At 32.1% G+C, this 27,091-nt stretch overlaps 1 protein-coding gene across 4 annotated transcripts in view; it reads right to left on the minus strand.

Moving 5' to 3' along the window:
• LOC134241467 (homeobox protein Meis1-like) overlaps nt 1-26,185 on the minus strand; it is a 70,898-nt gene extending 44,713 nt beyond the window's left edge. The window contains exons 1-7 of one of the 4 annotated variants that reach the window (XM_062723528.1): nt 26,167-26,185; nt 7,591-7,718; nt 7,232-7,440; nt 6,717-6,864; nt 5,936-5,986; nt 5,366-5,416; nt 4,877-5,035 (exon numbers count right to left, since the gene is read on the minus strand). In XM_062723528.1, coding sequence (XP_062579512.1) covers nt 4,877-5,035; nt 5,366-5,416; nt 5,936-5,986; nt 6,717-6,864; nt 7,232-7,440; nt 7,591-7,602 — 630 coding nt within the window. In that variant the 5' untranslated portion in view covers nt 7,603-7,718; nt 26,167-26,185. Of the gene's footprint in view, nt 1-4,876; nt 5,036-5,365; nt 5,417-5,935; nt 5,987-6,716; nt 6,865-7,231; nt 7,441-7,590; nt 7,719-8,305; nt 8,443-12,283; nt 12,551-17,132; nt 17,333-26,166 lie in introns of those variants that run through there. The other 3 variants (XM_062723507.1, XM_062723514.1, XM_062723520.1) reach the window with 3 other exon arrangements.
• Between the last annotated feature and the right edge of the window lie 906 nt (nt 26,186-27,091).

Here is a 27,091-nt window from a genome sequence, read left to right on the forward strand (position 1 = left end):
GGAAATGGGAAAATAAAATAATTGACATGCATTATTTGGACTATTGGCCTCCATCTTCATAAAAAAATTCAACAATTTAGTTTCATTCACACTTTGGGTACACCCTTTCTATCCACCCCCAGCCCACTCCCCACACCCAAAAAGAACGATGGAAGAGAATTCCACAAAAAATCAAAAGATCAGACTAATGAAAGCCATAGCAAGTTTACAAACAGAATCTGTCTCCGACGTGAGAGCGAGCCTTTTCTACGCGTCCATCCAAGCAGAAGGGGTCGCGCTCGACCAGCAAATCGCTCCTTTTACCGCCTTAATAGTGGGGACTAAAGCCAAACTATGGACGGGGAGTGAATTTCACTTTTTCCTTAATGTAATTCATAAGAAATCGGAGACGAAGTCATTTGAAAGCCATTAGGGATATCTTTCCTATTATGACATGGAGCTGACCCGTGTTGCAGAATTTACCGACCATCTTTAAATCCGCCATTCACCCCGGGAACATGATTTTTATTCCTACGGCAGTGAAATAGACTTTTTATTCGATAATTAGATTTTACTGTATAGATACATTATAAAGGCTTTCTTTCTTTTCTTTTCTTTCTTATCCCATTCGTTATCCCACAAAATTAAAATTAACGAGTCATTAAAACTTAAAGATGCAAAAATAAATTTCACCTTTTCGTGTTTCTCCAAGAATTTTTTTATCTACAAATTATAAAATGAAGAATGGGGAGTTAACCAAAATAGTCTATCGTCGATAACCCGAATTACTTAATGTAAATGGTACGATAATGACACTTATATGCCAGATATGTGTTTTTTAATTGTCTAGTCGTCTTGGCACAATTGTCTGTGCTTACTTATTGAGGAAGAGCTTTAAGGAGGTACTGATTCAGCGATCGGTTACTAAATCTACGGACAAAGAAGAAAATCACCGATACGATCTCCAGATAGACGATCAGGAATCAGAAAGATTAGCCCCTGGTAATGGCGGACTGTTGATTAATGTCTGTTTAACAGGTATACTTGTACCTACCCCGAAGAAATACACAGTCTCGTTATAATTACCCTTGCGGTCGGAGCAGAACCTTTTCCTTTTATATTAACCTGTTCACTGCTTTCTTGTTTCGACAGAAACACTATTTTGTTTATTTATCATTATATTCAACATATGATTAGCTCTGACAAAATACCTTCCAAACAACACACGAGGGTGATGAATTAGATTTAGTACGCTGCCTCCGAAATAACCACCCCATGGTGAAAAAAATATCGAGAGGAAATGGAAGTGATTTAGAAACCAGGAATAGGGCAGGCAGATCTTATCTACAACCTGATGGCTATAACGCAGTGTGTCTGAGACCCAATCAAGCCTTGACCATGGCCAAAAAGATGAAAATGTGAACAAAATCTGGAGGGTCCACAAGGGGACAATGAAGCAGAACAAACTTAAAAGTTAGCAAGATTTATTTGGGACTAAACAAATGTAACAAGGATCCATTGTGGAAAACAAAGTCTAACAACATACAATAGAGAGATACAAAGTAGGTGGCGAGATATCATGAGACAATATTCCATCACAATTAAAGACCTTTACCCCTCCGTGAATAGGACCCCCCTATAGCGGGTAAAATCACGTTGACCCAGGGCACGGGAGGGAAAAGAACGAGATAAGATATAATACAAGAAGTGAGCACGCACATTAGTGAAACACATAGAAAGATACAAAAATATAACAAACATAAATAACAAAAAAAAGTACGTAAGGGTTGCCCGCAACCCTGTGTCTCGCCTGCTGTCGCTGTGGTTAGTAAGAAATGATTGTCTGATAAACTGAAGCATTTATTGACATTTCAGAAGGAATAACTCAAAAATACAATAATAAAGAAATGGAACAGCTGACTTAATATCTAATCCCTTGGCGATTATATTGGCATTTATATATATATACATATACCCTGTAAATTCACAAATTATTGTGATGTTTTTATTATTGCGAATATTGCAACGTGTTATGAGTCGCAATAATTTGAACTTGCATTTTGAAATCAAATCCACTGTATATGTATCAAGTCATTCATGCAGAAAATGTAGGTGAAGATTACCTAATTATGGTACTGATATTGTTGGTTACCCATGATGTGTAGACTGACAAATTATCATGCCACTATAAGTTATAGTTGCTGAGATATGGACCTCCACCATAAATTTATGCAAAGTCACTCATGCGGAAAAATGTAGGTCAAGATGACCTAATTCTGGTACAGGCGTTTGTGGTTACCCATGATGTATCCACTGACAAATTATCATGCCACTATAAGTTATAGTTGCTGAGATATGGACCTCCACCATAAATTTATGCAAAGTCACTCATGCGGAAAAATGTAGGTCAAGATGACCTAATTCTGGTACAGGCGTTTGTGGTTACCCATGATGTATCCACTGACTAACTATCATGCCACTATAAGTTATAGTTGCTGAAATATGAACCTCCATTATCAATTTAACCAAAGTCATTCATGCAGAAAAATGTAGGTCAAAATGACCTAATTCTGGTACTGATGTTGTTGGTTACTTATAACCTGTACAATGACAAATCATCATGCCATTATAAGTTATAGATGCTGAGATATGGACCTCCACCAAAAATTTAACCAAAGTCAATGCAGAAAAATGTAGGTCAAGATGACCTAATTCTGGTACTGACGTTTGTGGTTACCCATGATGTATCCACTGACTAATTATCATATCCCTATAACTTATAGTTGCTGGAATATAGGTCTTCACCATAAATTATCATGAAAAAACTAAGTCCAACTTAAGGAAAAAATACGGAAAAATTTGAATTTTTTTTTTCAAAATCATACTTGGGATATAAATTTTTATCCATACTGAATATTGTGTCCAAATTTCAAGAAGACTGAATAAAATTTGAGAAAGTTATTGCAGTTTATAAAACTTTGACATTTGGGTTAACCAAAAGTTGGACGCCGACGACGACGACGACGGAATCTATGGTCGCTATGTCTCGCTTCGCGACATTCGTCGCAGGCGAGACAAAAAGGTAAAATGATTTCATAAACCAAGTCAAGCATGATAATGAGAAATTCTAGACTTCTGCGTGTCAGCAGCTAAGACAGAATACAATAGCAAAAGACCCTAACAGATAAACTTCTCAAAATGTATGAATGAAGATTATAGGAACAGTTTCATCTGTTTTGAATAGAATTATTTGAATGAATATAAAATATGTACACTTATACGCATTGAAAAGATCATTTTTACATACAATGTCAACCAAAGGCAAAAAAAAAAGATGGAAGAACAGAATAACCGCCAGTCCTTGACAGGTAAGCCTAATGATATGGACAGGAAATACATGAAAAATTAGAATCGGATATTTTTGGCAGGAAGATCAGATGTGATACCAGAGACAAAAGACTTAAGTAAAGTGTTCCCCTGACCTCAAAACTATCTGCCCGACTGACTGGAGTGTTTTATAAACAAAGAAGTATACAGAATACATGGGGCATTGGCAGGGTGCTCTATCTACACGACAAGTTCAAAGATTAGAGTCAAATTAACATCATATGGTAACAATATACAAAAAAACATGATTTATGGTTTTTAACAATAACTTGGGGATCAAATTTGGGTTAAGAGTTGACACAGAAAAAAGCTTCCTTGAATTTTAATGTAGATTTCCGTATAAAATCAAAATACACCTGTAGTGAACAATTTACCTGAGAAATACCTAGATAATTTCTATACCTATACTTAATCATAGACCGTTAAGAACCGACCAAGAAAAAAATCTCTCGGGTCATTGCAAGGCATCTAGCAAGCGAGACATAGTGGTTACGTGTACTCCATTAAAAATAACACATATTTATCATAGACATACGAAAGGCATAAAAAGTCACTGATTTATTTTTCCCCTTAGAATTTTTGTAAAGATTCACGATTAATTTCAAGCTCTGTCAAGGTCGAATCCGGGAGTAAGTGTAATTTTATTGACCAGGTTGCTGTCAAATTTACGACTTTAGTATGATGACAATAACTGTTATAGGTCGTAAACGGGCTCACAAAACGCTCGTACTAACAGACGCTTCCAAAAGACTCACAAACTCGACTAGAAATTGTTTTCTATCCAAAAGGGAATCATTTTGTAATAAAATAATTCTTCAAGCAATGAAATTATAAACATTTCAACAGCGCTGTGCCGTCTGCGTAATGTCGACTGGGCCTTAAAATAGTTTTTGATTTCGCCATTCAGTGAAATTAGGGGCTTTTTTCCTGACTTGTTCATTTTTTATTGTGCATCATAAAACAAGATGAACATGTTAGCTGTCTATATTTCCATTGTGTGGAAGTGGTCATGAAAATACTCCATATTGTGTGTTTACATACACTTACAAGGGCATTTCGGTTTTGCTTGCACAAGCATATACTTTATTACTAGTAAAATAAATTGTTTAAGTTACACCTGTTTAATTTCCGCATAATTTCGTTTAATTTTAAAGACTGAAAGGAAATTAAATTTGAAAAATATTCTGCAACTTTCAGCATATTTTTAAATAATATTTAATTATTAATTCTTTATTAATTTATTCTGTATCCAATCATTTTTAAATAAAAAAATAACTTTGTGTTGTTTTTTTCTCTTTCTTCATTTTTTTAGTTTAGTTTATTAACTGTTTATGTATTTCCCTAGTGGTTTGGTTGCCATATAATTCCGGGTTTTTTTTAAGGTTTTGCAGCAAAACATGCACTATCCTATTACACCACTATTGATCCGTTCTTGTAGGGGGAGTTACTATAGTCAGGATCAATAAATATAATTCAGAATCCGGTATTTCTGAAAATATTTCTGTCTTACCTGTTGATCCACTCCTTCCGAGGGATCCGGCGGATTATCCGAACTAGATTTGGACGTGGTGCTCCCCCCTTCTCGTTCATCTATCACTAAATCTATCGGCATTTTTCCTTTTAAACAACTGATGTAGCGGTGACAGAAATTGTCACAAAGTTCGTGCACCTAAAAGACAAAAAAACAAGTGACAGATTTAGAACAGGTTCATCTTATCCGAACAAAAATCATTTTTCTCTCACAATGGGAAGAGACAGTTTCTTTTGTGGATTCCTACACCTTGTATTGATAAAATCTATACCATTTATCACAAGTTTGAAATGCAGGAGTAAAGGTCATTGCAAATTTCATTCATCTTATCATTGTAGTATTTTTGCGATGATAACTGGTGTTTTGATATGAGCATGTGGTCAGATAGGCTCTGAAGGGAAGCAGTGTGAACGATTACAATATTTGTTGTTAATCAACATGGAAAATATGTACATAAATAAAATTTACCTTTTCTAGTTCCAGTAAATGAAATCGTAACACCTGTATCGCCTGAATCATCTGCAGTGAAGAAAAACAACGAAATAAATATTATTTTAAATATAAATATATTTGTAATAAAAATAGAAAATTATTTCTCAAAAGAAGAGGAATAATTTTTTTAATTCATTTTTTATATAAAAGAATCTTATTGTTCTATTAAAAGGCAATTTGGTGTCGGGGAAAAGATTTATTTTACAGAAATATATTTCTTGCCAGATATAACCACAAAAAATCTATCCCAGAATCTCACTTTTCCCTTCGCATAAACTATTTTATGTATATAGACCAAGTCGTTAAGAATTCGTACAAAACCATCTGGCCAATTTTTCATCAAAATTTTCGACCTAGCCATGTGTATTCAGCGGAATTCAATCCGAGTTATTCCCGTGTGTAACATGGTTCATTTACAAAATCTATCTCATCTGCCCGCTAACGCTTTGCTTTACAAAAAAGTCATCTTTAAAAAATGTCTTCCTCGTTGCCAGTAAAAATTGTTTTAGGCCAATGTTTATTTCAAATTAATTAAAATATACTTACCACGCTATCCAATTCGTGATTTGCGGAAAATAAAGGTTTTTCTGACCGGGCCTAGGAATAAATAAATTAAAATAAAATTATAACATATTTTTTAAACACAATAAAAATATAACGTCAAATTTTTTTCACCCAAAAATAAATATCAGACTAAAGAATTTCTTCAATTTTGTGATCATAAAAATTCAATCTATTTATTTTAATGCGATTTAAATTGGATAATCGGCCCCTGTTATCATTCAGATCAGGAATCCTGTTCTAACAACCATAAAATAATTTTCCTTAAAGGTGCAACGTATTCTTTTCTCGACATTCGCTCCATTGATATGCTTGCGTGTCAAGAAATCAGTCAGTTAACCAGGTTTTAATTATACATCTTCATGAATAATTATTTTTTGAGGTTCCACAATAATGTCCTTGCATAAAATTAATATTTAAAACAATTCTCTCCTTTGCCCCTATTGAACATGCATTGTTCAATAATTCTTTTCCACGCTAACACAACATAGGGAAAAAAATTTCCCGGTTCCTGCTTCTCCTGTTTCTTGAAACAAAGCATCATTCGGGGTCCTCGGAGGTTAATGCTATTGTTTTCATCGACGTTATCCCCTCAGCTCGGCGAAAAGTTAATCACATAAGTGACCGGCTGCTTCCACTCGGGGCTAAATCAGATTTGGTCTGAATACCACATGAGGGGCAGACAGAGAATATTGCGTCGGGATATCGCCAGAAAAAACTACATACTTTTGTGGGAAAAAATATAATAATAATCTTCACCACTTACTAAAACTTGTTTGCTAAACACTGCTATATCTTCGTTGAATGATTCGGAGGAGCACACGTCTCCACCGGCTACTCCGGGTTCCCGGGGGGTACAGGTTGCTAGCTCACATTTTTCAAATATGAGGGCTAATAAAGGAAATAATGGATGCCTACAAAGAATTAAAACAACAGTGTTAAGAGAGCAGAAATTTTCTACACATGAAAATGTCTGTGTAAATACTCGCCAAATTGTAAACATTCGTCAGCCATATTGATAAGGGGAGATAGGATTACCCCGATTTGTGCAGGAATGTTGTGGCTTTTATAAATCGTATATTATGCTAAGAATAAACCCATGTTCACGTTGTGTTTTGCAAACTTTTTAATCCCGAATAATAAAATTCTAAGTCTGTATATTTCCCTCAGATAAGTGAAGGTTTATTTAAATGTGTATAATTATACCCCCGAATAAAAACCACACCGTTTTCATCTTTATAATAATGTATTGGGAGGTTTTATGTCTGCGAGGGCACTTACCCGTATATTGCATCCTTATCTCTTTTTAACTGCGAGTCCTGAGATGAGTTGACGGGGGGCATAGAGCTGTTGGTGGAGTATGGGGGGTAGTGATGCATCGATGACTGTTGATGTAGGGGGTGGTTCGGGAGGGACCGGTCGTACATACCGTCCGGCATCCCTCCCAGACCCCCACCCCCGGGGTAGTGTGCCGGGAGATCATTCTCAAACTACAAGGATGCAAAACAGAAGAATTAACTTTCGTGTCCCTCCAGCAGAAAAAGATAAATTGAATGTTGATGTATGTTTTTTTTCTTCCATTCTTGTCAGGTCCAGTTAAAGAACATCATATATTTTAATACGGTATAAGAACTACGTACCCTTTGAGCCATGGACAAGGCTCATATGCTATTCCCGGGCTTTCGTATAATTCCAGATATTATAATAAGATCCTTGATATGGAACAACACTGTTGTAAACTCCCTTTGGTATAAACAAATCTGTATTCCTGTCAAATACATGAGAAACTGTCAAACCAAGTGAACGTTATACCACAGTCAACACTTCTACAACTTAAACAAGTAACCTGTCTAACTCATGGCTATTTCTCGCAATATGTCAATCAAAACCACGTTACTCTAGCAAGAAATAATGTACGATCTGTCAAACAAACCCCGCCCCCTCCCATCAACTTCGGCGTTTATCTCAGATTTAAAACCCGTTTATTTAAATGTATAATATATGTAGATTTTGTTTGAATAAGTTTTCAAATTCCTTTAAAATATTTATTTTAATCTAATATTCAATAAAACAAACTTGGGAATGAGTTTATATTAACATAATTAACTGAACTTTCAGAAACAATTTATGCATTTTTTAGAAGCGTTGTCATGGTAATTGTGGAAAGTGTTTTCAATGAATTTTAATATAATTTTCTCTCAAACTTGCGTGTGCTCACGAAACAGAAAAGAGTGTGCTTATTCAATGAAAACCATTTATTATTTACCAACTAAATTTTTATTTTTTAAAGCAAAACATTTTAGCTAATTAGAAACAGGAAAGAGTGTATGTTCAGTAAGGGAATAATATTTTTACCTTAGAATGTGAAACTTTAAGCCGCGAGTAAACGAAATGGGATTTTGACACGTGAAGATGATCGACTTGTTTTAAAAAGTCCGTTTTCTATCAAACTCTCTCTAGTTTCAAGGTTCAACTGTTTCAAGACAGGTAGTAAATAAACTGTGATATAAGAGTTTTTGTAGTGTTTTGCCTAATTGTTGTGTTCACGCTGCTCTGATCAAACCAATGATGGGCAGTGCAGTCAAGTGGCAAACCCCGCCCACAGACACGCCCCTTAGTATATCATCCATAGTCATAACAGATTATCGGGAGAAAATTTTTGATACAAATGATTTTTAAATGATTGCAAGAATATCCAGTATCGTCATTTATTATTTATGTGCCCGATTGATGGTCAACAAATATCATTTTAAACATGTTCAGTCAGTAAACAATCGAACATATATATATATAGGATATCATAAGAAGATAAACATAAATGTGACAGATGTGTTTCAATAAATTATCATAATAAACTATGTTATTTATCAACTCTGCAACTCCAAAAAAGGCTATGTATTTATAAATGTATTTTTTGTTAAATTCCGAATTCTAAAAATACTTTCAATGACTTTAAAATATAAACAAATTAACTGTGTTGGGGTGAAATTTTTTAGACGTGTCCTATAAAATTCTGATACACTGCGTAAAAATTTTATCTGTAAATGACGAACTTGGGTGATTAGTCATGGCGTACGGAAAAAAAAATTACAAGTACATATTATGTATATTAGACGGAGAAATCCGTGCACAAAACATTTTATTGTTGAAGAATTCTGCTGAAATACGCAGAAAAGGAATAAAAAAAGATCAAGGAATATTATACACAAAATATAATCGATCAAAAAGCAAATTTTCCTAATATTAATACCGAATTTTTGCTGATTTGTGAATAATTCACCGGCAACGATATATAAAATGGCAATGTAGCGACGACTTAAAAGTCATTGTTCAAACGACAATGGTTTTGAAGGCAATTATATATGCATGAAACGCCAGAAAAGGCGATCGAAATAGTCGGCTGGAGACCGGTTCCGTTCTCTTGTGGAAACTTAGATTACACCATTCCTAATGACCAGTCTCTTTCTTAACACCCTGCGTGTATATTGTATTACAAGATAAATTCAAGACGAAGGCACTATTAATTCCATTTTTTAAGGGCATCACACAATCGCGGATGAATATATTTTTTTGGAATATACATAGAAAACATCATTAATATTCAAGTCCAAATTTCATACTTTTCCCAAATTAGATACAAACCCGTTTTTATAGCTTGTTTTCTAATTTAGATTTTACTAAAAGGAGAATAAATTAATTAAAAAGCAAGGCGGAGGATTTATTAAATTGTTCTCCCGTTATCATAGTTGGCGTCAAAAGGTCGCCGACTGTAATGGATTGACAGATGAAAATTCCATCTATCTCAGACCAATCTGTAAAAGTCATCATATTCCGAACTGAGACATCTTAACAATGAAACAGACAGTAGAAACTGTGTAATAAAAACCCGCGGAGCATTATTTCAAACAGAACACCAATGATTTCTGCCATTTCTTCTTGTTGTTGTTTAATTAAAATTCCCTTTTTTTCCTTCACTTAACATTGCATTTATTAAAATAAATTGCAATAATTATATACAGAGTGTACGAGAAATGGTATACGTGGGATTGATTTAAATACGAATGCACACCAGAGAAGTGTGTATTTGGGCTATATTATATGCACTATATATGGCCAGATAAACACAGTTTTGTCACTGTGTTCGTTAAAACGCTGTAGTACCCAGAAAAAAAAAGACATTTTGAAACCTAACTTCCATAACGCTCAATTTTCATTTCCGAACGAATAAAAAATCCATAACTTTGTTGGTTGTGAAGACCAATTGTTATGCAGAGTAGGGATGTCGTGGTAATTGAATTTTTTGAATGCTGTTCTAGGAGAGAGCTGGTATTTTGTGCTGGGGCTGTGAGGCTGATCGACCAAGTTCTGACTGACTACCTAGTTCTGTAATTTTTTTATTGATCCTGCATAAATGTACTTTTAATTCATAATACAAAAGGTATACTGCAGTAGGTACCTTTTCTTTTATAATATATTTCATTATTTAACATAACATTATTTTAGATATAAGAAATGATTGTGTGTAGTATGTTTGCTCTTAGAAAAAGTTTTAAAATAAAAATAATAAATAATACAAGTAAAAAATAATTAATTTAATAATCATCAATAATCTTTGTTTAATTCTAAACATTGAAAAAAATATTAAACAAGTAGTAAAACTAACTCAACTACTTTGACAGGCATGTTTTTAATTTGTTTTCAGATCTTATCAGGGCAGATCTTGTTCACTAAACCGGTACATGATTTGTATTTAAGAAATTACAAATACATGTAATAGAAATAATTTGTAAAGAAAGGGGTATTTAATTGGGGAGATTGTTGACGTGACCATCAGATAAGGCGATATCTAGATAGCGGCAAAAATTCATAATTAGCTGAAAATATCATCAGTCAAACCAGTTAATGCTGGGGGGTCAATTCTCTGTAATGATTTATGTCTTATTCCTATCGACAGCAAAAAAATATATACGTGTACTGTACCCCTAAGCGAATGTCACTATAATTTTATTTCCCTCAAGGTCTGGGAAAAATGAAAACTATATGAAAAATTAAATTAGTGTAGCTAAAATTTATGACGTTACCCGGGGTGTAGTCGATTAGTGTGTTATTATTGGCGTTAGATACTGACCAATAATTAAATATTATTTACAGTAATTATTGTTTCCACTGCCTGCCATGTGATTATGTCCAATGTAAATAAATAGAGAATTATGTTCTCGTAAGCGTGAAAACGAGAAGTGGGGAAAATCAAAACAAGACAGCGTAAAGCTGACTCATATTATATAAATATTTCTCTCCCTACAGAAATTAAAAGAAATAATCTTATATAGCCGCTTATTTTGTGAATTTATGACTTGAAATGAAGACCACAGATAATGGACATATTTTTTTCCCCAAAAATATAAAATACAGAAACCACAAAAAATAGCATTACATGTGTATGGTTTTTTATTTTGTATTTATTAAGATGTTTTTTTTTTATCATGCACAAAATAAATATTGCAAAAAAACCTATAGTATTAACCTACAGTATTACACCTCCTAAGTATTCCTAGAAAATCTCGTGTTAAATTGTTATCAATTTATTATATTATTGACAAAGTAAACAGATCAGATATATAAAATTGTTATGGGAGTTAAAAGTGTATAAAATTCAATTTTATGGATTTAAAATTTTTAACCATGATGCATTGGTCAGGAAAAGTCATCAATCATTTCAAATGATAATGTCCTTTCAAGATTCAATCCATAATATTCCAATAAAGCATAAAGAATCGGAAAATTGAATTTTTATTCTAATTCAATGCCTTATCGTCGAGGGAAATTTACATGCATGGGTCTTGATAAATCGTATTTCGAAGTTATTTGGTTAAAATTTGAAATTTTAAAAAATAGGTAACTTTCTAAGCATAAACAGTTTAAAAAGCTGAAAATAATCATAATAAATAATCAGTGATTTTAAGATACACTTCTTTCTCCACGTAATGCCGTTTTAAACCGCCGTATTATACTTTATCGTACACACTAAACCCTGCAATTCCCCTCCCTAGAACTTTTCGTACTAAAATAAACACAGATTAATTGAAAGTTTCATGTTTCACTTCCAGTTATTATCTAGTCTAGACAAAATTTACGGCCATATTACAATGTCCATACGAATCTTCAGGGGAAAAAGAAAGAAAAAAAAGCATCAATTAAAGTAAGAATAGTTTAACAAATATATATTGTAACTCTTAAAAGTTCTCAACCGGAAATGTATAAATTCAAAATATAAATGTTCCCATTTCCAACTCAATGGTTAAAACTGGGTCGCGCGGATACACATCAACTCACCTCCAGTTCATAAGCGCGTGCTCAAACACAAGGATAAATATTTTATATTCCACAGAAGTATAAACACAGTGCCAAAGCAGTATATAATTTACACATAAATCCTACATTAAATATTTCCTGAAGAGTAGAATATTGCTATGCGAGTATCCCGCAGTGTGTAAGTATGAACTATATTTGTGACATTAATATCCGATCCCAACTATCACACAGAACGGTGCTTTCTTCTCTAGAAAACGTCACCGCCTATGCGAGTTGTAAAGGATGTAAGTTTTAACGTATGCCAGCGATAAATAACTTGGTGAAAAATTGTCCCGCGTAAAGCCGTCGCTCTACCTGGAGTTCGACCCCGCAACGAAAAAGGTCAAATTTTTGGTTCCTGGTCAGTTGTTTAGTTTTGAGTTTTAAATTTTATCAACTTGTAACAGGAAAACTTTATTCTTGTTTCTCTCGAGAGACGTCTTCCCATCTATTTTCTTTTTTTTGAAATTATTTCTTTTCAACTGGTCTGTTTGTAATTAAATCTTGGATTATTTATTTGATTTATCTTAATTCGAAATCTATAATTAAAACTTTCATAAAATGAAGATTAGTTTAGTTTGTTTCGTAATATCTTCTCTGATTCCGTAAAATGACCCGCATGTATTTGCTCTTGTTTTCGCTTCTAGTTTTCTTAATAATATTGCCATTTCTTCGGGGAGAGATACTGGTAATTTGTAGTAACGTCGTCTTGTTTACAATAACTAGTCAACTTTTAATTCCAACACTTAATGAGATGCCAGCGGAACACATGCAGGCTTTATAATCAATGAACCCCACACATATCCGGCAATATTCCGGACGCTCATTAACTGACCAAACATTTGTTTATAATTTGGACATTTATCGTAAACATGGAAATTGATCTCGTTAATAAGATACCTTCGCACCAGGTGCACAGTTACAATTTATTCTTATTACTTCTTTTCTCCTAAGGAGCACATTATAAAGCTTAAAGTTTTTATTTTATTGTGCAAGGATGAAAAAGTTATGTCCCTTTCACTGAAACACAATGGACGCGAATAGAATTTTGCTGATCCCATTGAAGTTATTACCACGCATTCAAAAAATTAGTGATAATGAAAAAAATGAGCAATGTTTTTTTTTTTAAAATACTGTTCAAAGATCAATCCAAGTTCATTTAAAATCATTTCGTGGTATTCTTTTATTGTTTATGCATGTTTAGTAGGTATATGAAAGGTTTGCCACTAATATCAGACGTAGACTTATTACGATATATATACAACGAGCATATTTCTAGTGAATAGATTTTATAATTTTGTACTTTTTTTAAATAAATTCTTTCAATTTAATAAACGTCATGTATAAAATTTATCAATCACTAAATTTATTCTAATATATTGATGAACAGCGTCCGTAAAACCTGATTTACTTTAAACTGTGAAAATTTTAAGTAAAATTTTTAATTTTCAGTTTTTATCACAAGGAACTCTATGTGGTTATCATAATAAAGCAATTTCACACAAAATTCAAAACAATTCAAATAAAAAATATTATATATAACACCAATATATTAACTGCGGGATTTAATCAATGATTTACTCGAGTAACATTTGGTTCATCCACAGGGAATCAACGTTAAAATATGTAACAGATTGTCATTTAGATAATTTACCGCGAAATATCGTAGATACAAACATATTTAGCATAAAAAATAGCTACAATTTGCAAACAAATATCACACAAATATTATCTATATTTCATAAAATATTGATTTAAACTACTTAAAATAAATTCGTTATCGTTACATATAGAAAACTAAATGTTTGCCCTCTGTACTGTCAAATAAAATAAAATAAAATGCAACGTCTAAAACTTGGTCTACTTTATAATAAAAAAAACCCTCAATATTTCACATTTTCTATAAAACATTTACGTTATAAAAATATCTAATATTATATCTTTAATTATTTTCTAAAAATTACAAATGTTAATGAACAATTTCAAATTTAACACCCCCACCCCCACCCCAATATTTAAAACCTTTGTTGCACGTGTTCAAAAGAAAGATAACGAAATATTTATGCCGTCTTCTATCTTATACATATCTATATATATTTAAATAATTCGAATTTGATATCAGCACTCTACGGAAAATAAATGTGAATTTATCTCTGGGCTCCACATGATTACTATATTAGTGTCACTAGTTTGTCATAGCACGGGGTTAAATCTGATTTATTTACATTTATTGTATAATGTCGTCACATATGTGCATCCTTTTGACAACTCAGCGGTCGATAATCTAAATTATTAACAGGTCTATTTAGAGGATAATTTTTTTTAATCTAACTTTGTAAATATTTAAATCTTAGAAAGTAAATAATGAGATTTCTAATAAATAAATAAAGCCAATAATTAAATCTTCGTGGCTTTATTCTAGTGGACTTTCTTATCTACAACACTTTGTTCCTTTTTGATAAAATACGTCCCAGAGAATTAGATAAATATCATCAGTAAATATTATATCATATGAAAGAAAGAAAAAAGAGGATGACCGTTAATTTAGTTTAGTTGTTGATGTGTAATGGAAGAAAACGCCCTAAAATTGCCGTATGTGACAATTTATCAAAAAATAAAATAAACAAAATACTTTTTTTTAACAAAATATAAAAAAAGTCTTCCTCCTACGATTAACTAAAAAAACTTTATGTATTTATGCCATAACTATTCTAAATTATAATGTTCTGAACTGTCACTTTGCCTATGTGTAATATCCCCAGACTGAGAGCAAACAATAAACGGTTCACTCAATAAACTTTTCTTTCCCGCAAATTAATTATTAAAGCACTTATATTTCACGAAATATTATGTATCTTTTCAAAAAATACTAAAAATAAAAAAAAAAAGAAATTTTACAAACACCATTTTATTGTATTTTTACGTAAAAGAATTCATGTAAATAATGAAACATTTGCACAAAATGTTAAATATCAATTTAAAAATATATATATTTCTAAAACATACGCCAAAATCTTCTATATAACGAAAGTCAGTGATATTGTATATTTTATTTCCTAAAATAAAGAATATGAGGAAGGTCAAATACTACATAGGATTAATGTTGCTGGATTCCAATCCCGTATATCACGTGTACTTATCTCAGCGACTTATCCAAGCATTTGTTTGTAATGATGCTGTGTTTGTTCTTGGATAATGTGTAAACATACATCTTAAGGCTATCAATACTACATCTATTTGTTGTTCTTCAGTTCTTCCTCCCGATTCCTAATCCAATTTTACATCGACGATTAATGAACAAAAGGCACATTTGATTTCGATAATCATGCATAAAATTGCGTGAAAGCATGTGAAAAAAGGAATAATGTACCGAAAAGAGGAGGGATTCGGACCCTTAACGGACTGTTTAGGCGTGAAATTTTGGCCATATTCCCTTGGTAATTAAAAACTGTGCAGTGGTATTAATTATCGGCAAGGAATAATTAATTTTGTTCGACTGAAATATTCATAGATATTTGGGGCTTTGACAGTATTACACATCCCGTTATGTTGCACGTATAGAATTGTATTAACTCTTCATCGAAATATGATCATAGCGTCGAGGGTTGCACGCAAACTTTCAAATGCATCCCTCGTCTTTGAGGTTTATTGCTGGGGTATTATATGAATATGAAAGTGATCACTTTTTGCCATAAATCACAAGAAATGTGTATATTTTAATCAATCAAATATAACCCTGTTTAGAAGATGATTCCACTTGGGAACTAATATTTGCATGATTGCAAACATCTACCGGTACTAATTATAAATCCCATAAGAAACGAACGCTAGCATTAAAGGAGCTATTAATTAGGAGAAAGTTGGAATTTCATTCTCAAAAAAAAAAAAGATAAAATATCAGCAATTTTATTATTATTTTTTTATTTTTCAAAAGTACAAGAACTTTATGAAGTCGATAGTTTATTATTAAATAAATGTTTTCTCTATTTTTACGAATGGTAACGACCGACTAAATTTAAATGTGTGTTCTATATCAAGTGTCTAAAAAGTTACATTCATATTGCGTCGATTTCTCCATCTGATAAGCATTTTAAAATTGACATACAATGTCATCACTTAGAAATCTCTATCCATTTTATCATTTCGGCACTGCTTTATTCCTTAAGCAAAACACGAGATAAAAAAAAGTCTTGCCTTTAAAAAATGAAGTTAGAATTGAATAAAGTAAAGAGAGACATCATCGCACAATATCCAAAAATAAAATAAATAAAATTTTTAAAAAATAAAAAAAATTCGATCAAACTATAGCTGAAAATAAAATATTTCAAAAATATAGTTCAAATAACCAGAAATCATAAAGCAGACTTATGTCAACATGTTCCAAGTTCAAAAGCTGCCCACTTTCTGTCGACAGCTAAAGAAACAAAAAAATTTTTTTTTCAAAGTTCGTTATCACTTCCTCTTATTCTCAATAGAAACATGTGAATAACATGTGCTTTATAATATAAATGAAAAAATCTATCAAAATGGACGTATTTAGGTTATGGAATTGTCAAAATAATTTGGTCCAGGGAGGAAGGGTAACTGATGAAGCAGCTTTCTTCGAGAGTATCTGTTCGTTAATCAATTCCCAATAACTGCCAAAATAAGAGGCTAGTAAACTTAAATCAATGACCAGTCTCGTTATGGTAATCTGACAAAATAATAACACTTGTCAAAAGGACCCGTTCCAGTGAAGAAACACGTGGGCACCATGCAACACTGCTTCCTTCATGCATGTTTGAACGGCATGCCTGATTAATGTGCTATACACAATTAAATTCGGACTTACCTGTGCAGTTTGATGAATTTCAATCAAGTTGATTTTATTTTCCTTTGATGAAGATGGTAAACATTGGATAACTGCCCATGTGTCAAGTCTAAGAACCTTTAGAATGAAGTCTGGACCTGTCAAGTTCCCAGTAATATTTTATGGTTCTGTGTATTACTATCGGTCTGCTTTGACATTGATGAGCGAACGCGTAAGGAATAGAAGACACTAGCCCTCCTCTATCCCGACTTTTCATCTCCAAGTGGGAGTGGTTTCTGTCAGTCACGCGCGCTACTATTGTTAATATATACTACACCACTGTTTCAAGATGGAATTAACGATCCGTTGCTGTAGCAACCAAATCAATGCTATCTCCTACAATGTTTCTACTTTTTTGCACAAAAAAAGAATATTTTGTATATATGTATTTTTTCTCATGAAAAGTTCCAAAAACTCTTGCACTAACAGTTACACATTGTTGACAACATGCCAATCTTCGAAAATACCTATACAACTCGATAGAAAAATTAACGAAAAATGTAAAAATTAAAAAAGATACAAAGTACAAAAAACATTCAAAACTTTTATTTTAAATGTGCCGCCTGCTCTCTATACTTAGCAACAGAGAGAGAGAGAACTCGGAAGAGAAGACACAAGAAGAAGAACAAAGAAACAGGTGAAGCATGCACCGCAAAACTGTCCCATTGTATTAGTGATTGACACAATACAAGATACAGAGTCAAAAGGTTTTCGGCTTTTGTTACCAACTCTGGAGACTTCTGGGTATCATTATTTCCCTTAGGACCTTCCTACTATACCCTTTTAGAAGATCCACTAAATGTCAAGGAATCAGGCTTTATCAGTAAACCTTCATCTAAATATGGCTATCTAATTTAGCCTTCTGATATCCAAAGTTCTGATATGCCCTGCTTTGCAATTGCAGCCCTATGGTATGACAATACTATGCTAAGTACGGGAAAATTAAGATATGCAGAACGCTGTCGATATTTCATTCACAAGTGTGAAATGTTTCCTATACCATGTCGTGCATTTACCACATATTTCATGCTGTGACAATATCTGTAGTGTTAGTTACTGAAATTTCAACAGCAAGTGCTTGATAGGAGTCAATGCATGGTATAAAATGCAACAAACCAATATCATATCTTCGTCTATCTGTGAAGGGTCATCTCTGATATGGTGCACCACTAAATGCATTATTTTGGACGGTTTTCAACAAAGAGGATTTTTGCAGTGTATTGAGTTCCAGCGTGAGACTGCTAGGTGGCACAAATCATAAAATTTTAAATATCGTCTATTAGTCATAAAAATGATTGTCACGAACAAGGAAAATAAAATGTAAAATATCTATTGTCACAGTTGACATTTTATACGTTTTTATCATGTAAAGAGTAACATAAAAGAAATGCTGAACTAATAATACACAATGTTGAAATATTTAATTATAATCCCAGTCTGACTGCACCGAGAGCTACATTTCAAAGGAAAAAGATGTTGGCATATTTTTTCTAGATTAATAAGATTATCCAATAATACTGCACACTGGGCAAGATTACAACGTGTACTTAAACAGAGAAAGATTAACTCCTGATAAATCCTTCCTTCCCAGATCAAACGGCATTCCATTCCAAGAACCTGCTACCTTAAGACTACTTCGTCACTGTACTAACATACATGTCTCCGCATGCTATGCTAACAGGGGAAATAAAAAGAACTTATATGTAGGGAACGCCAACGCTGTTGAAAACAGGGAAATTGAAGAGAAAGAGAGATGGGAGAGAACCAATAAATATATTTACAACAAACAAAACATGATTAGAAAATAATTTATTTTTAATATTATATTATCTATAACAAGTCTATAGAACATTTTTCGCATGAAGGTGAACTTTATTTAGTTTATAAAAATACGACGGATACACAGATATATTATAATTTTTTTTTTAATTTACTGTTTGACTCACGTATTACTGTAATAAACATGACAATATATAGAGCATTATGCAGATGGTTAATACAATAACAAAATGGTATTAATATTACTAACATTTAACGTCAAAAAGTGGATTAAAATTAGGTTCGTCTTTGTGCACATAATCTAAGCTTTTTGAAGGGAACATTGAAATAAATATTTAAAATAATGGAAAAATATAATATTATATAAAACACGACAATCATATTATTAGCAATATATTACTGCTATGCAATAGACTCCATCGAATCACAAGATATTTGTAATACGGATATTTAGTGGACAAAATATGCATATTCACAGTTGACATTGATGTTTTCAATTCATTTTTTTCTTACTGATGTTTTAATGACATAGTCAATTATTTTATTTCCATATATTTTAATTTAATTTTCCATATTTTATTTATTTGCGAAAAAAAAAATGTTCAAATATAGATTCTTCTTACACGTCGTCGCTGAGTACAAATTATTCTTATTTATAATGTTTTCACTTATTTTGTCTAATTTTACAATGTATAAACTATACTTGATTTTCAATCACACACACTCATTCACAAATCAAGTTTTGTAAGCACCAAAATTTGATGAAAAACATATTCAATTAACAATTATATAATATAAGCCTGTTGAATAAACTTCTAGAGAAAACTTAATATCCTTTCCTTTTTAATCAAGATTAATGGCGTAAAAATACTTTCTACGTTAAAAAAAATATATGTGTACCGATATAATACTGTGATAATTTATGCACTAAATTAGACAATTGTTCAAACATATTTTTCAGGTTAGTCTCATCATCATTCAGATACAAATTTAAAAACACAGTAAATGTATTTAGATACATGCATGTGTATTTACAACGCATATTTCATTTTCGAGGATAAGACCTATTTTAAAATCCTTATTACGTAACATACCGATCCACATGTTATCTTTTTTGCATGTAAATAAAATGTTTCTAAAAGTACCTTTTAAAAACAGATATGAATAATAAATAGTAGTTCAAGAGGTCAATATTCTTTATCTATGTGGACAAAGTCCAAAAAAAATGAAAATTTTAATATGCTTAATGTATTCAGCACTCCTGGGTGTTTTCACATATAAACAATCACATTTGCATAATCTTGAATAATAATTAAGGGGAACGTAAACAAATGACATAGCAATTCAATTCCTAAATATTTTTAAAAGACTTGAATTTCTATATTTCCTTAATGTATTTCCTTTCTAAGCGCTGGTATGTAAGACATCACTTTCTATGAATAGTATTGATGCCAAAATGTTGAAAATTTAGAAACTAATAAAATACCTGTAAAGAAAAAAAACAAAACAAAGGAATCTCGCATTTTAGTATCATATGAAACCAGTATTCGTGCTATCAGTATACAGATGCAATTATATCGAATATATCTACAATAGCATTAAGTTTTCTCTCATTGACCGTTTGTATAAAATCACCTTTTATAGCCTAATTTGGAATTCATTTTCACGTTTTGTGTTGAAATAAACATCTGAAATTTAGCACCAAAAGGGTCATGTGCTGCTCTTTTAGAAATCTAGAGTGGATACAAGTCGCACAAAATCTTGTTGTAAAATTATGTAGTGTAGTATTTCAGTGTCATTAATTTTTGTTGTCAAATTCTACCGTAGTCTTTATCCTGAATGCAGACTCCTTATAATAGTCCCAAAGACGCCAGATTTGCCTTGATGGAAATAGACATTTACAACGAAATACAACAGTTTAATCGCCGTAAATTGGAGAACGACAAACCGTCGAACGAAGGCAAGGTTAAATGAAATGTTTTGGCCTCCCAGCCTGGTAATTGCTGTGTACATTATGGTCCAAGAAGAAGAGAAAATTGATTTTATGCAAATTGTCTTTACACCTTAGCTGTTTTGGTTCATATTCAAGACAGCTCTACTGATATTAAAGGTATGTGTGAAATGCTACATGGTCTACTTTAAGTATGAGATCGTAAAACGATATTCGACATTTATCAGCATCTTGTAGCATCCTACGGTTGCAAATGTCATATTATCTCATAACTTTTGCATATATGACTCAATTCTATTTTCAGGATATTGTCTATATATGCACGATGTATGTATGTATCAAGCCTTGTAGAGAGAATTCTTAGAAGACATTAAGTTTCTATTTTTATGAATGAAACAGTAGGTATGAATTATCACAGAACAATATTATTTAGAAAGACTCTATTCAAAGGATTGTTAAAATTTTACCCTAAGACTCAAGGTTTTAAACATATACGTTTTAAAATGATACCCTGCCTACCATATGATATGATTGTAATGGCAAAGTACGTGCATGTATGTCTTGCTCAAGCAGACTCGAAATAAGTTTCAGATCAAAAAGTGAATTTAGAGGTGAACAATGACTTAATAGAACTATAGCCATCTTCCAAAAGTTCTCTCTAAATAAAACTACTCTTTTGAAACTGTGGTGATTAAGAATAATAAAATAACCTCAACCTATAATACCACTACAATGTACACAACCTTTGTATAGCCTGCGTGGCACAGTCGTTAGAGTGTTACAGAGTAGGGGGTTGATCCTTACATTACGGGTTCGAATACAAATTGTGACGCGGAGACCGGTCATTCGAAAGAAACTACATAAACCGAAGTTTACTGTCGCAAGAGGTGCTGTCATGAAAAAGTTTTCTCACTGCTCAAATGCCAATGCAAGTGCCAAGCACAGGTCTTAATTTGAAGCCCTCTCCCGCAAGTGGTGTCTCAATAGGAGTGAAAATTTCTCACCAGGAAGTTCACACAAAATGCTTTTAATTTCAAAAACGTTATCATGTATAAAGATAATCAAAGGCATCGCCAAAGCTTTTAAAAAAAGAATATATTCTTCTGGATATGATATGATTAGGTCGACTTTCAAGAAATCAACCAAAATCAAAACAAAAACAGAAAACAATCAAAACTGTGACATGGTTAGAAAAATATGATACTTTAAGGAAGCTAGGGGGTCAACAAATTTAACCACCAGATTTAACTGAATTTTTTAGATATAATATCTTAAACTGTCAACTATCATTTGGAAACAAAATTCATACATTTTAGTTTTAAAATTTGATCATTTTTGTATATCTTTTATGGAGCTCTTTTTTTAAAGGAGGTCAAAATAGTCTGAAAATGGCCGATACCCTCCAGCCTCTTAAATTTTAGTTGTTTTGCATGACTACCCCTTTATATATATGCTTTTAAAAGCTTTAACTTTTAATGTCCCAAATTACTCATATTTGTTTGTTTTGATTTGACAAACGCGGCTTTACAAAATTCTTAAAATGTTTAGAAATAATCTAAAGACAAAATAACTTTTAATTTAAAGAAACAAAAGATAGTGCAAAAATTAATATACAATAAATACAAATTTATAGGTTCATAAAAAAATTATTGTACTGTATCGTTAAAATTTATAGGTTCATCAAAAAAATTATGGTACTGCATCGTTAATCATCTAAACATTTTGCTAAATTAAATCTTAATTTTTAACATAAAGTCGATTAGCTACCCTAAAGTTAAAATCAGCAAAATCTAATAATTAACCGTCATTAATTTTATTTTCTTATTTACAGAAAACATATTTGTTTTGAATCCTGTTTTTTTTTTCTAGTCAGTGAGACATGTAAAAGTCAACATTATTTAAATTGTGACACTTTTATTTGTCATAAGGACTTCAAATTAACTAAAATGTAGGCTAATTATAATGAACTAGACGATTTACAGTTTTGACTTTCAACAAAAATGTCAAAAGGCTACAAATATAGAACTCTTGAATCATAGAAATACGGGGCTAATAGTGTACAGTGTGTATATACTTCCTTGTTCTCTCGAATTAAGGACAAATCTATACATTTTTTGATATATTTCAAACATATAGATTAGCCTTTTATAATGTTAATATAGAAAACTAAATGTTTATATCTCTCCTCTTAAAAGACTATTTATAGCTTAATAGGAAAAAGCTACAGGAAAGTTTTTTTTTGTTTGTTTGTTGTTTAGTGTCTCTCTCTAGAATTTTTCTCTTAAATGGAGACGCCACCAGTTTGGTGGAGAACGGTAAACAGGGTTTTTTCGGGGTCATAGGGGTGCTGTATAAGGTTCCATTCCCAGTGGTAAAAAGGATGCGTTTTCCCAAATGAGAATCGAAACAAATAAATATAGTTAAAAAATGTCCAAGCTCAGTGACATGTATATCAAAAATGTTGTTCAACAAAAAAAAATCTGAAAGGCATTCTCCAAAACTGATTGACTTAATGTTAAATAAGTCAATGAAATACCTTTGCAAATGAAAAAAAAACACCTCTTATTTGAATTTATTTAGAAAAATGTAAAAAAAAATTTAAAAAATTTTAAAAAAGATATTTTTCCCAATTTCAACAAATGTCGCTATTTTTCCCAAATGGAAAGGCCAAGGCCCTTGTTTTTAAGACTTTAAAAAACCTGGTAAATTTTATCCTATACTCGGCACACATACACGGCCATTGAGCAGTGAGGGACCTTTTTCGTGCCAGCTACTGCGACACGGGACCTCGGTTTATGCCGTCTCATCCGAAGGACCAACAGAGAAGGTAGTTAAACATTCAACTTAAACACACCTGGAGCACGTCACGTAAGGTTGTAAAATTAACTATTTAGTTTCATTACCACTAATTGTCTTGTCCAATGTAGGTAACATTACACGTCAGAGTCCGACCACAACATCATGTTCATGTACGAATGGTACTTCCGGTTTCGGGTCATGCTTTTTATTCCATCTGCTCAGGCTGAGATTTCAAGTTCGGTTGAAAAAAAATGTTTATCATTTTGTGATGTTTTACATTTTTGGTTTGCTTTCAATCTTTATATTTAAAAGGATTATTTTGTTTTAACTAGTTACACATCAAGTAATATATATATCACCCAATGAAAGATTGACTTCATTATTGTCACATGTCGATGAAAAACAGTGCGCTTAATTTTAGCTTAATATACACAAGGGACTTTTCTTCGCCTTGTGTTTTAAACTTTTATGAATTTAAACACATCAATTCCAATTAACTTCATATTTTCCCCACTCTGTTTTAACCACACATGTATGTATTTTTAAAAAAATTAATGGATTCGAGTACCACATTAAGTTTAAACAATGAATCATTATATATATACTATAACAAATATTGCACCATCCTATAAACTGACACAGAAGTAAAACAATGTCTAAAGCACAAACATCCATCAGTCTGCAGATGCAATAAGTTTGGAATAAATAACACTGCTGAATTTTCTACTATAGGCGTATTCAAGTACGTTAAAATCAATATTTTCCTCATTGAAATGTTGATCACCATAACCCCTCTCCATTATCAAGTTTTAAATGTGTTTATGTATCAGTGTGTCCTATTTGTAATAATTCTTTTCTCTTTACTAATATAAGTAATTCTGAAATGTGACTGAATGCCGGGCAAACCACCCACGGAATAGCTGAGAGCATATTTGACCTGTTCAGATACTTGAAACCGATGTTGAATCATGATAGAAAAAAAAGAGAACAATATAATCATTTTGGGGGGTGGGGGACTTGAAATTATTTTAATTTTGAGATGAAAAATAAACGAATGTTAGATACCACTATGGAAAAAATTACACGTACAGCCCATTTGAAAGACCACCAAAGATGATGTTCCTTTGGTGAAATTAAATAATTTTATATCAATAGTGCAACTATACATTTGGAGTAAGTCTATTTCGAAAAGCTTTACAATTCAAATAATGAGGAACTATACATCGATAGTATAGCCCCCGCTTGGCGCAGTGATAGAGGGTCTGCTTTAGAGTTGCAGAGTTAATCCTTAAGTTATGGGTTCGAATCCCACTGTGGGACGTGGAGACTACTCCTTTGGATGAGACATTATAAACCCAAGTCCCTTGTCGCAGTAGATGCTGGCACAAAAAAGATCCCTCACTGTTCAATGACCCTGAATACCGGGTATAGGTCAATTTTTTTTTCAGCTCTCCACCGGCAATTGGTGTGTATCCATATATACGAGTAAATTTTTTAGAGGTGTGTTAAACAACAAACCAACAAAATATTACGTCACAACTTTAAGATTTAGTCAAATAATTTATAGTGCAAGAACGCGCTGAATTTTCATACTTGTATTTTTTTTTTTCAAATGCTCCGATTGTTCATTCTACATTGAAGACCTAAACGTTTGAAAAATGATTAAAACACATACTTTAAGCATAAAGCTTTGTCCATCGAATAAAAAGGAGCACTGAGCATTGAATTGTAGCAAGCTGATTAGGTACAGACAATTAGAGACGCGTCGCCCACCTGGCGATGTGATAAAAGCGCTGTCTTTGTAGTCGTAAAGTAAGGGGGTGGCTAGACTATCTTCGTGAATTTTCGTCGCAGGTTCGAATCCCACTGCGGGACTTTGAAACCGGTCATTTGGAAGAGATCTAAAACAAGGTTCCTTGTCGCAGTAGGTGCTGGCACGAAAAAAGACCCCTCACTGCTCAAAGTCTCCTTAGACTTGTATATTTTTACACCACTCAATGAATAAATTTTCCAATATTTTTATGAAGAAAGAAATATTGTTAATAAAAATTTGATGAAATGACCTTGAGTACTCTCCTTGAAAATCAAGAAATTCGATACAACCTCTTTGAAACATATATCTTCAAGCATATCGAAAAGATTTCATTTAAAAACGCTTATTTACTTAATATATGCTTGATTGTATGTTTACGACCCTCTTGAGAATATTGAGACGCTTGTACTTAATATAAGGAAAAGTCTAACTTAAACTCTCACAATTTTAAGCGACTCCGCCAGATTTTCCTTTTATAGTGTATCAAAAGTTTTATCACAAAATGTTAAGTGTTTCTTTCGTCTTTTAAAAGACTTAATGGGATTTTCATTATGCTTATTGCTGTACTTGCACAAATAATTTTACCTAACAATACTAATTACATGACTATTCAAAAGTTTAAAGTGCATGTTTATCGTGTTTCATTCAATAATTTCAATAAAGATGATACTTACATTTTCGCTAGAAGCTCTCATCCTTTTTTCTCTTTCTCCTAAAATCCAGATCTTCTTTCTTCTTCGCAGGACCACACACTAAGCCACAGAGAACAATAGTCCCTATAGCCCCGTTGTGTCCCCAAATGATGTAAAGGCATTTGGAATTTTCTGTAATGGTGATTTTAATTAGGTCGTACTATGATCCATTCGCTTTAATGTGCATAAAAGTAATAGTTATTTTGTTCTTTAAAAGTTTTATGAAAAAGCCAATTCATTATTTCACTAAAAAGTTTGTATACAATGTATATGTGATGCATCAGAAAGAGAATTTAAGGTAATCATCGAAATTTTACATGGGAAACGTGAGTAATAATATTGATAAAATAGCTGCACCAAAATGAATTGGAATTTTAGAGATATGTCACAATAAAATAAAACAGTTTAAGAATTTAAATAGATTGTATATCTGATTTATTCTTTCGTGTATCAAAAAATGTCTCTACCATTATTTTTCCCACCTAAATTTACCTTTATTTTATGTTTAAAAATTAAACGATCATGAAACAAATTTTGGTAATGATATTCGAAATAGGGAAAATGATTTTTTTTTTTTCATAATACGACAAGCGTACAATACACAAACTATTTCGTGCATTGTAATAAAATATGATTTGACATTAAATTACTATAACCTTTTTAGTGGTTTCTTTATACAAAAAAGTATATCAAGAAATATACATTTTATTCCTAATTAATTAAAAGATTTCCAGACTTTTTATTTACACATTTTTTCACACTCTTTATTATTGTTTTTTTCTTTGGGAATACCGTATGCTTATTCTTCATATATTGTAGAGAATTTGATTGACAGGGTACCAATTGGATAAAAGAAATCGACAGCAAATTGCACTTTAACCTTTAATCTTGATTTCTGATGGCAAAA

The sequence above is a fragment of the Saccostrea cucullata genome, unplaced genomic scaffold (genome assembly GCF_032062105.1).
Source record: "Saccostrea cucullata isolate Sc308-1 unplaced genomic scaffold, CSIRO_AGI_Scuc_v1 ctg582, whole genome shotgun sequence".
NCBI classification, from domain to species: domain Eukaryota; kingdom Metazoa; phylum Mollusca; class Bivalvia; order Ostreida; family Ostreidae; genus Saccostrea; species Saccostrea cuccullata.